We start from the raw sequence: 12,464 nt of genomic DNA on the forward strand, positions 1-12,464 counted from the left end.
GCTCAAGCTAAGAATAAAGCTAGTTCAGATGTTTTTACACGTTGAGATGTAAATCAACCAACACAACTCTCGATCATCACGCCGTGTGAACTTCTCGACTGAAATTTACATACTGTTTGAATCGGTATTCTTTTTATCAAAAGCCAGTTTCTTTCACCAGTCGTATTCACAGTTACGTTTAGAGCTCAAGCATTTTCATCAACTCAAGCAAAATTGTTTGTGAAAACCTCAAGTAAACGTGCACGCTGCGAATAAGTCACACGCGATAATATTTAAAAAGACAGCAAAAACAAACGAGTTCTTGCATAGAATCCATGCTCTGAAGAATAAAGCAAAAGATATTTTCTGTGTCGCCGATTGAAATGACGAATAGACTATTTGCATGTGCGATGGACAAACTAAACGTCGCACAGGTTTCAAATCACGCACCAAGCAAGCTGAAACCCAGAGGTTTCCTTTCATGCCACTGTATCTGAAATCCGTCCAAAACTCGAAGCACTGGACCTCAAATCAAATTTAAAAAATCCTGCATTCGGAACTCCAAGGAAGCGTAGTTGGATTTTGGTGTGACGGCGTGCAGCCATCACGACATTTGCTCCTCTGTGATTGGCTAATTAGAAATCATCATCCAATCAGAGAGGAGCACATTGCGTGACGGCTGCAAGCATGTATCAAAGCTTGACCTAAAGCAATGCAATCTAAAGACGGTACGAAAATCCCGCTACGCATCCTTGGAGCTCCCAATGCTGGAGTTTTCTATATTATTTGAGGTTGAGCGCTTCGAATTTTGGACGGATTTAGAGCTGAAATAACTACGCTAATAGGTAGAATGGACAATAAAGACTCCAAAAACGAAGACCAAAGATCGAAGACCCATCCTGCGCGAACGTCAAATTAAATGTGATTGAATGATGCTGAACTTACCAATTGCAAATTTCAACTGCAAAATATTTGTTTAACTTAACCACTCGCCTGGAGTTTCTCGCGAACTTTTTTGCCCCCTCGGCATCTTCACTGATGATACAGAACTCTTTTATCATATTTATAGCAAAGAGCTCTCTTATGAACGCACCGCTTTGAATGTATCGTTACTTCGGCTTGGAAAACAACTTGAAATGCTACATTTCTTTGGATAAAATAATAATTTGTTGTATTTTACTTTGCAACTACAGTAGCTAATGAAGTAATGGATGCACTGAATTAATGCTGTTATTCTCATCTTTGATAAAATAAATCTACCTAAAATCGGGACTTTGTTTTCAAAATTTGAAGTGGCGACGTATTGATTCTGAAGTCGCTCCAAAACGGCGCGGCTAGGATTCTTTAACGGGTAGGACGAATTTTCCCAACGGCTTTTCTCAGCGCTTTCAACGGGTAAGGGAAAAAAACCAAACGGCTTTTTCCAACGTTTCCAACGGTTTGGGAGGAAATTTCCCAACGGCTTTTTTCAACGCCTTCAACGGGTAAAGAAAAAAACCCAATGTCTTTTCCAACGCCTTCAACGCTTTCATCAACGCCTACAATGGGTACCCAATGGGTAACCAACGGCTTTAGCCGTTCAACGGAAAACCGTTAGTGTACGTTTTCACGTGAGAGGTCACATATCAACAAAATATGTCATTGTTTGAGCGTTGTCTCGCGGCTTCCCACCTTGTCCAACACGCTTTTGTGCCTTTGTAGATGGGACAACAATGGAGGAGGGATGGGAATGTGTTTCTTTAACAAATTCAAGACCAGTTTGTTGAAGGCATCAATCTGGTCCCCAGTGGCAAATTGTAACAGGTTGCGTCTTGTCTGGCCTGGGGAATCTTGCAGCACAGCACACAGAAATCTGAGTTGTCGTATCAAGTGTTTTATGGCTCTGGCGTTGTATGTTTACGCGTCCCAGGCTCAATTGGTACTTCCTGAAATCCATCCGCCATTGTTTCACCTCTCACAGGTTCCTGATGTGTGCGTTTTCAACAACTTGGCCTCTCTCGACTGTCTCTGTTCGCAGCTCGACTAAACGTTTTGTGGCAGTACCGGCAGAAATTAGCCATACGCTCACCCTCAGGGATTGCTCCAACTGAGCATCAAGTCCTAATCAGTGCAAGTTTGGTCTCATTGGTCTCATTTTGTTTGAGTTACTGAGCAACCCTGAATACCGTAAAGACTTGTGTATAAGCCGCACCTTTTTGCTTAAGTTTTGGGGCAAAAATCGCAGGTGCAGCTTATACACGAGACCATTGCTTTCAGAGGGAGTAAACTTGCTTTTAGGGGCCACAAATTGAACTGAAAACCTTCAGTAAATAAAGTTTAAATATATTGAAACCAATTGTTGATCACTGCTTTTGATGGTTAGAAGTGGTGGCTCCAAAAGAAGCCGTTTGTTTGCATCTTCAGGTTCTAAACCCGAATCTTGCTCGCAAGTAGTTCTTTCAAGCGTTTCATTTGCTTTTCGTTTGCGCAGTTAAACTCTAACTGACATGGAATCTCCATTCCTCCGCACAGCTGCTTACAATGTCATTTACGACTGATCACCTGAACACTGATTTCTCCACTACGTGCAAGAAAAACCATGCTATTCGGGAGAACTCGCAAGGCAAATGGCCCACTGTTTCATTTCGTTTTTCTCTGATCCATGGCTTCCATATGTCTTGATAAACATGATATCCACGCACAGCTGATGCAAAAGCGAACGTTTCCATGTCCAGACTTCCCTTGTTAAATTACTGCATGGTTACTAGGCAAACGTTTTGCGTCGTTCTCAAGCGCTTTTCGTGTGTGCAAATTAGTTCTATGGTTTTCATTTCAACTGTGGGCTTTAGCAATGAAGACAACTGTTGTCAGTCACAGGGAATAGGGAAATTGATTAAAACGAAGATTTTAAAAGGTATTTTCAGAGTTGATTAACTTATTAATGTCGCTGCAAATACACAACATTAGATTTCGTGCGAACAAACGACCAACTTTTTTTACAAGAGTGCTTTTTTGGAGTTCTTATTTTTTCCAAAATCATGCTTGAAAGTTGCCGGTGCGGCTTATACACGAGTCTTTATGGTAACTCAAATTCAGGGAGTAACTGGGAGGACCATTCGCTCCGTGACTCAAAAAGTGTATAAAAGCAGACGTCAAGCACGCGGTGCTCATTTGGAGCAATCCCTGAGGTTGAGCGTATGGCTCATTTCTGCTGCTTCTGCCACAAACCGTTTAGTCAAGCTTACAACATAGACCGTCATGAGGGGCGAAGTTGTTGAAAACGCACAGATCAGGAACCTATGGGAATTGTAACAATGGCAGACGGATTTCAGGAAGTACCCCCCTATGCTCCCTTGGAAGAGAGAAGTGAAGACGAGGAGCTAAACCAAGACGAAGGGGAAGAGGAAGAAAAAGACCTGGATTCGGGTATGGTCAGGTCGTCTCACACGTTCTCGTTTCTATATAGTTTTTTTTTTTTTGGTTCTCGTTAAACCATTTTATTCCTTTAAAAAAATCCTATTTTGTTTTGCTTTTTTCACTTGAACCGGAGGGGTCTAGGACTCTGTGACATCATCCCTCTTGACCAATCCCCTTTTCGATGATGTAATCCCATCCTCCTTTGTGTCCCTCCTTATTTTACCTCCTTCATCTCTCTTAACCTCATTTTCCAACATGGACGCTTACTGAACGGATCTGTCCCAATTTTCAAGTTTCCCGGCTAAAACCCATGCCCATCACGGGATTCCCATAAAAATGACATGCAGTACACAACCAAAATCAAAGTACCACTGTCGTTACTCGTGGATATGACAGTTACCGCAATTGTTTAAAATTGGCAGGCTGAAGTTTTCTTTGTACATTAGTTAATGTGATTTAACAGCTGGAAAATTGTGTAACAGCATGGGGGGCTCTCATATGCAACTAGATAACCCAAAATAATGCATGTATGTGAGGTGATCCCCTTTGCTGAAATTCAACCCTGTAAAATAAGGCTACCATTTCTCCAATAGCCATAAGATTTCTCTTCAACACATCCCCTATAAAGAGCTGTACCGTGTGTTCAAAGTTCCTAGGACAGGTGACAGGGTAATTTTGAATAAGGTCTGATTTTTGTTGCCACAATCTTGGACAAAACGCCTTGGGAAAATGTGTGGTGCTAATTTGTCTGTGTGATAAAGATAAAATTCTTCCCACTTTACCCCCTCCCCTCATTCCAATGTTGGTTAAAAAACGGGCAAAGGCTTGCACAGTATATTTTGCATCACATTGTCAACATTGGTTTTGGGGGGGGGGACCAATATACTTTGAAAGTGCATGTCAAATGATGCTTAAGCTAGAATTTTTCCCAAGAGTTTTGTCCTCCAAGATTGCAGGTCATATTGTCATCAGGTTAAGAAAGTAGAGCAGATCCATTCAGTATTATTCACACTTTTTGTGCCAGTCACACATTCCTCCAACAAACCTTGCAAATATTTATCACTGTATTTGATACTGTTACACTTAGAGACAGATGATCTGAACCATAACTGATCACAGCAAGTGCATATACATGTATATTTAGGGCCATGTGTTATCTTATCACGAAAAGACTGAATCACTTTTCAACTTTTGACATGGAATGTCTAATAGAGTCTTGACCTTGACAAATTTCAGTTTGGTTTAGCCTTGAGCTCTGCATAGTTTTCCTTAAATGGTTCTATGCTTTTCTGTTTAGTTCTCTGATATGTTCTGGATTGGAAGCTTTACCCTTGAGAAATGTTTGCTTTTCATATTCCCTTGCTGCTTCAATATTTTCAAATCTTTTTTGGCGTTTTGCATTGTTTTTGTTTTCCCTGAACTCTTTAGTTCGTCTCTTCTGCTTGATAGATTCTCTCATATATAAGCTCTTTTTGCCCCTGCCTTGTAGAATTATTACTGACACTCACAACATTTTTGGCCATGGTTAATTAATCGATTATTACCTCTGAATGATTGTTGACATTGGTAACACTGCTGATTTCATAACCTGAAATACTGTCATTTTAATAATCTAACTGAACTGCTGAAACATAGTGTCTTTCATCTAAATGTCCAATGTTAATACAGTAGTTCCCTGTTGTCCACTTATAGGACTGATAACAGTTACTGGTGCCCACTCCTCAATTGATTCATTTATACGTATTGTAACACTTAATACATCAGAAACTACTTGCACAATAAGTGCAGCACACCATGTATGTTGCTGTGGCAACACACCCACAATTGCTCTGTAATGGGTCCTATAAATTTTTGATGGTTGTTTCTGATGTATTCAACTCCAGCAGCATGCACGTTCATGTGATAGGAAGGATCATTGTATAACTGGTGGGCAACACCAGAAGAAAAGAAGCATGAACCATCTGAGGTACATTCTAGTGCCTTCAATCCTCTCTGAGCTAATCGAGCCTGCATCAGTGCTATAGAAGGATTTCTCAGTGCTGTTTGTGTACTCGTTCCATGAGCAACAGGGCGTGGGTTCGATTCAATGTCTCCTCAAATCAATAGCTTTTCTCTTGATAAGCAATAACTCTCATTTTGTTGGTTCAGTTTTGTTGAATGCATAGTAACAGATTGATCTTGAATACACAATAGAACTGACAAGTCTTTTTTGTGTTTAGCAGTCCTGTGGGCAATAAGATAAAGATGATGATTAGAATCTCCTATTCTCGAAGACTTGTTACCTCTGAATTGTGGTCTAGGTCTAGACATTCTTACTGCAATGTAATATTATTTTCCAAAAGCAAGAGATAAACACTTTCTCATCTCAGGCGAGCTTGGTACGTTCTTCTTTAAATAATTCACCGTACACTTTCTAATTAGCTTGTCTTTTTGAAACAAGCTCGACGTTTTCTTGTGAGGAATTCTGGAAGGTTCTCTATCCCGGGGAGCATGTTTGCATTTGTGAACGACCTGAGGCCTTGCTCTATCACAGGAGATTGGTACGGATTCTCTTATAAACCTTGCCCCATTTACTAGGGGTAAAACAAAGGCTAACGAAACTTAATTTTAGTTTCTAAAGAAACTGTGGTAATGCGTCGGTGGGAGATTGAAACAGAAATTTCTTTTATCAAACGAGTTGATAAAGGTCGAATAACCACCATGAAAGATTTGGAAAGCTGACGTTTCGAGCATTAGCCCTTCATCAGAGCGAAACTAGCCCTTCGTCGGAGCGAAACTTAGCCTCAATCTATAAAGTCGACTGAGTTTAACTATAAATTTATGTCCTTTTAGTATTCACTCGTTTTCATCGGGTGTGCAACGAGCTACTCTGAACACCTAGAAGGAAACTCTTATGTTTACGACAGATTCTCTGCGCTACAATTGGTTCCAACGAATAAAGCTTGGTCATTCAAGGTCATGTCAATCATATCTGACAAGTCTTAAAAAAGCACACCTGGAAATTGTCCCTAAATAGTGACAACGTTTGTCTGTAAAAGCAAAACAATAACATAGTCTCCGACAATTCCTCATCAGTTTTCCTTACATAATCAATGACTGAGTCTTTCGACAGTTCGTCATTATGGGCCGCCACACAAGTACCGGTACTAGTGTCTGGAAGCATGGGTGGCTTGGTTGCCTCAGTTTTTCATGTCACTGATGTTGTCGTGATGTTGTTCATGTTGGATTCATAAGGCTTTCATGACTCATAGCTTCCAAAACTTCGTGATAGCTTTGATAAAGATTGGTATACTTTGATGGCTTCTATGTCACTTTCCAAATGGAATTTATTAATCCCCCGTGAGCTTAGGGGATCGACAGAGACTGTCTTCTCACCATGTTTCTGTCGATTCCATTTTGACATGTATTAGGGTCTTCGCATTGGTGAGTGAAAGGCAGTGCACAATTAATTGCACCAATGTGTACTTGTTCAGAATCTTTTGCTTGAGCCTTTGAAGAATGCCATTTCTTTAATTCTTCAGTTTCTTGCTTCTAAATGCAGGGGAAGGTGCTCAAACACTTAAGTATAAAAGCCACAAACAGCAATGGCAGTGCACAAGCTAGCGAACAGGAAGTCACAGCTTTCTAAGCTGTGTTGTGATTTTCCATCCTGATTGGCTAATTAGATCGAAATTCCCGTTATGCAGGAGTGACAAATTTGCATAACGATTCTCACCAAAACTCGTGGATATCCACGAGTAAAAACAACCATTGAACAGATGCATACATTATCCATCTCTGCTAGGGTAAAACCGGCCTGAAGTATCCCACACCACTACTCTTGCCTTGCTTAAAACTTCTCCTCTTGTTCCTGTCCTACGGTGGCCCATAGGTGACATTTCCAGTTTTTATTTTTTATTTTTTTATTTTATTTTAAAAACCATAGACAATTTTTCATTTAGAGATAGTAACTTTTTTATCCTGAGATAAGTTTGTCTCGAGATATTTTATCCCGAGATAAGTCTGTATCTCAAGATAATTTCATATCCTGAGATAAGTTTTTGTTTCTCGAGATAATTGTTTATCCAAAGATGATGCAGCTTATCTCGAGATAATTTTATATCTCCTGATAATGTTATATCTCGAGATGATCTGATATCTTGAGATGGCATTAATTTTTATCCCGAGATAGGTCTGTATCTGGAGATAATTTCATATCTCGAGATAATTTCTCATAATTTACACACGTGGTGAATTAATCATCCCAACAATCTTTTGCGAGCTTGTTATACATGTACAAGCTCCATGATTGATAAGTCCTGGCCCTTTAGAGAAAAGATCATGACAGACCTGCTCTGACTTCCCTACGTGTCTTTGCTGTTGCGACGCTGTAATACGTGCCTTCAAAATTTTGCTCTAACGAGTATTTCTTGAAGTGATTTCCCTCTTCTGTATGATGTGATAGGAGGCATTTTGTAAGTGTTTTTCAGCATTGGCTGATTGTGTATTAAACTCCATTTTAGCATCAAGAGTTGTTTAAGGTTTTTTTACTGCTGGATGATATGTTGTGACAAATGGTATTACTGTCGTGTGAGTCTTTTTCATTTGTTTTCTTAATGCCGATTGTCTTCCGGAACATTTCACTTCAGACAATGTGCCATGTATCCGGTTTTTAGGATACATTGTACCCACGAGCTTCAAGTCGAGTTTTAAAATTTGAGTTGGCCTCCTGGAAATATCTTTACGAGGAGTTTGTATGTAACAGTCTCATAGCTCCACCCTTTATGAAACCTTGTTTTACACCTGTGGAATGACAAGAGGTATAGTGGGTGTATTGTAAAGTCTAGGTCTGTTTATAGTGGGTTTTGATTTCAAGGATCGATTCTGTTTGGAGTCTCACTCCTTTGTAAAGCACTGTGTCAAGAAAAGCGATTTCGGAATCTGAGATCTCAGCTGTGAATTTATCGTATGTGTTTGCTTGTGTTATTAATATATCGAGGTCCTCTCTTTTTGGTGTCCCAAAGGGAGAAAACGTAATCGATATAACATTTCCATGCTATAGGCTTTATCCTACTTTGGTTCGGTCTGTTGGTTTCAATTTCGGCCATGAATATGTTGGCAAAAGCAACCGCCATTTTTGTTCCCATCGCCGTCCCATGAGTCTGGAGAGGAGGGTTATCATTGTGAAAATGCACTGCATACTGTTTGAATTCCCTCATATGTGACATCCATAGACACCAAAATAGTATCCCGTGGAATCATTGTCTCCTCAACGAAATTTCAGAAATAGTTGTGTCTATGATGTACAACTTTTGTCTCATGGCAGTAGGCTGTAATAAATGATCCACAAATGATGATATTCTTTCGGTTGGCCCATGACAACCTGAGATCAGTCTTCCCACCGGTTTTGGTTTGTGAAAGCCTTTTTTTTTGTCATGTCATCCATATATTTGTCATTGTGGAGCAGAGAAATGATCTCTTTTCCTTTCTGCAGTGTTTCTGTGGCCATTCAGTGGTTTTTCAAGAGGCAGATAGTGAGTGGTCCCTGTTGTTTAGTCGGACCAGGCTTTCTTGAAGTTTGTCCGTTATGTTGAGGATCACTGTTGTGCTCCCTTTATCGGCTTTTTTTGGGTTTATAGCGGTGTTTTGTTTCAACTCTTTCATTGCTATGTTCCTTGCGTGACAAATTGTGTCAAACTTTGACGTTTTCCAAGTAGCTTTCAAATGCAACAGAAGGTTGTACTGGTGGAATCCAGCTCGATTTTACATGGAAGGGAAGTTTCCCTTGTGGTTTCCGTGAAATATGTATTGGAGACGCATTAGTCTCCAAAACTGTTCGAAATCAGCCATTTTCATTAGTCACGGGTGTCGGGATAAATCGAAGCCCTTTTGACAGTACTACGCTTACTTGGCTCTCAGGTAATCTGTGATCTGACAGATATTTAAGAAATTTCTCGGTTGTCTCCCTTTCTGTGTTACATCTTTTTTGTTTGGCGGTTTTCCCTCACCTTATGTGTAGCCATTTTTTGATAATCTTGTGACTGATCTGGTACTTGTGGTTTTTGTGGTTATTTGTTCAGAGATCACACTGTTAAAGCTTTCAACATTTGTATTGTTGTTTGGGAAGTGTGTACATAGCATCTCTTTTATATTGAAAAGTTGCTTTTCAAGGTTGTTTATCCTATTTACATCATTATTGACATTGCTTGCTATGTTGGCCGAGGGCAACTGTGACTCAGTCTTGTTTCGGTGTTTGGCATATTTTGCCCTTCTAACTTTTTTGTGTGACTCTCGAGTCTGCGTTGATGGAAGCGTAACAGGGCTTCCACAAATTGTTTTTCGGCATATTGTTTTATGGCGCCAATCTCTTTTTGAAACATGTCATTGGGCATTACATTTCCCCGTGCTTTATACTGGAGTGACTTAGGACAAGTCTTTTGTTCTAAATGTTTCTTGAGTTTGAGGATAATCGATTCCTCACTTTCCCATTTCTTAAATTCATTGGCGCTAGTTATTTCCTCTCCTTTTCTTTTGCCGGTTTCAAAGTAAGCAATTATCCTGGGATAAACAATTATCTCGAGGAACAAAAAGTTATCTCAGGATATGAAATTACCTCGAGATACAGACTTATCTCGGGATGAAATATCATCTCGAGACAAAATTATCTCAGGATGAAAAAGGTACCATCTCTAAATGAAACATTGTCTATGGTTTTTGAGAAGAAAATAATCGGGTCGAAGTTAAAGCTTCAGGCAATTATTTCAAGATAAATGGAAATGTCACCTATGGGCCACCTTATGTTTTCTTCTATTGGCTAAAATTTTGCCAGTAACTTCTTCTGTTTTGAGGTACATATTGGTTGTTGTCTGAGTAAGTGGTTGTTCACTAATCTCCAAATGGTTTAATTTTTTTGTATTATTTAGGCTCTTAAAGAAATAGTAATTGCCAAGGCTAGGAATGCGTTTGAATAACTTGAACTACTTGCAGAATAAGACATCACGTCCCAAGTATCACATTGGATGCACCGTGCATCGAATGTGATACTCGAGACGTGATGTCTTATTCTGTAAGTAGTTCAAGTTATTATTTAGGCCTTTGCTTATTAAAACAAGCAATAAAAGATGACAATGTTTCGATCGTGCTTCGGTCGTTTTCCGAGTTGAAGTCCATAAAAAATTCGCATGTATAAAAATTTGAAACAATAAAAGGCCAAAATATTTTCTTAAGAATCCAATGCCATTAAGAATACAATAATAGAGTACTGTTTTCGTAGCCTGCGGCATTTTGTTATCTTGAATTTGGAAATGTTAAGAATTTTTCATTCCCTCTGCTCTTTTACTTTGTACTCTTTGTTATTGTATTCTTAACCTTATTGTCATCGGATTCTCAAGCAAACATTTTAGCCTGTTGTTTCACACTCTCATGTATGCAGATTTTTTATGGACTTGAAAATTTCATGGAACTGTGAGACGAAACGTTGTGATTTTTTATCACTTGTTTCTATAAGAAAATGCTTATCTGCAAACTTATTGATTCGTATTTAGGCGTTGTCTGAAGAAGCAAGTGAAGTTCTGCCACTCTACAACAGAAGGACGTCTAAGAATTATGAAGAAGTGCGCTTGGCTGCTCAATACTGTCGAGACTGGAGTTCGTCTAAATTTTATGGCCATGGACATAAATTCTTGTCAACATTTCACGGGAAAATGAGAGTGTAAAAGAAGAAAGAAGTAGTAAATGACAAGTTTTAATGACTCTTTTCGAAGAAGCATTGGCAATTCTGTAGCACCTCTCTAGAGTGGGTGTCAAAGCTATTTGTATATGGTACTATCACCAATATATTATAGGTGGCAACCAACCAACACACGGACACATGGGTAACATGGGTAAACAAGGATGTAATGTACAAATTCTCACTGGCGAAAAAAGAAACTGCAGAGAAAAAAAAAGTAAAGGAAAGGAGCTTTATTTAAGTGTGTAGTCTTCTACATGTAGCACTGGAGAGTAGTATAGTAGTTGGCGGTACGAGCTCATTTTAAATTTTTTGTTGGCTTACATATGCACTTTTTGATTTTATTTTTACAATAATTTTTACAAAAATTTTTTACTCTGTTTTGCGTTGAATTTTAACCGAATTAATGTACATAAAATTTGACCTTGGTATTTTGCGTTGGATTCAAAATTCACTTAAAAAATTAATAAATATTCACGTAATCAATCAAATGGAACAGGAAATAATCACAAAGCATGACATTCTCGGAAACGAAGAAAGGGGGTTTGCCCATGAATATATTTATTAAATCATTTTCAAGTCAGTTTTAACCAATCACAACTTTCATTTTTTTTACCAAAATTGCTTCTCAAATAATTTTTATTTCCATTTTGGTTTCTATTTTGGAAGTGACTTTGGAATTAAGATGCTTTCATGAAGCGTGTTTAATTGTTTGCCTAATCACCATTGCGTGTCATTCTATAAACTTTAGCAGTAAACGTTATGAGTAAACTTTAGCAGTAAACTTTATGAGTAAACTTCAGCATTGAACTTTAGCAGTAAAGTTTGTTAGTAAACTTTAGCAGTAAACTTTATAATTTAGATTGTTTTAGTGTGTTGATTTTATAATGACCGTATGCATAACTTGTTATTGCATTATCATGTATGTATCTCTTATCATCAAAGCAGCTTAGTGACACTTTGTTCAGCTCATAGCTTCCAACTTGATGATTGTTGCTTCTAATGGTTTTCATGGTATGATACATTTGTTTGTTATTAAATAGCGTTTATTATTAATCTTCATGTTTGAGATTTGACTTAATGACGCTTTTTTGACGCCTTTATCAGCTTTATTATTTTGGTTATTGTTTTTGATATATGAGTACATTTTAGAGCGTAAGCCAATTAATTTGTTATATGCTAATTTGGAATTATTTCTTTTTTACAGTACTGTGCAAAAGTAATGATAGCGAATTTCGTCGAATTTCGACGAAGTTCTACGAAATTCTACGTAAATCTGCGAAATTTCGAGGAGAACGAATTTTCGGCGAAATTTCACTGGCCTCTATTGTTTCACCATTAACGAAATTTCGTGCAGATGTGCGAAATTTCACTTGGCAAA

The 12,464-nt window shown here is 38.5% G+C and overlaps 1 protein-coding gene across 2 annotated transcripts in view; it reads left to right on the forward strand.

Moving 5' to 3' along the window:
- The window catches only part of LOC138012837 (pyruvate dehydrogenase (acetyl-transferring) kinase isozyme 2, mitochondrial-like), a 145,062-nt gene extending 133,743 nt beyond the window's left edge, over nt 1-11,319 (forward strand). For both annotated transcript variants that reach the window (XM_068859747.1, XM_068859746.1), the window contains one exon: nt 10,899-11,319. In XM_068859747.1, coding sequence (XP_068715848.1) covers nt 10,899-11,069 — 171 coding nt within the window. In that variant the 3' untranslated portion in view covers nt 11,070-11,319. The remainder of the gene's footprint in view (nt 1-10,898) is intronic.
- Nucleotides 11,320-12,464: the final 1,145 nt, after the last annotated feature.

Source organism: Montipora foliosa, chromosome 8, assembly GCF_036669935.1.
Source record: "Montipora foliosa isolate CH-2021 chromosome 8, ASM3666993v2, whole genome shotgun sequence".
NCBI lineage: Eukaryota > Metazoa > Cnidaria > Anthozoa > Scleractinia > Acroporidae > Montipora > Montipora foliosa.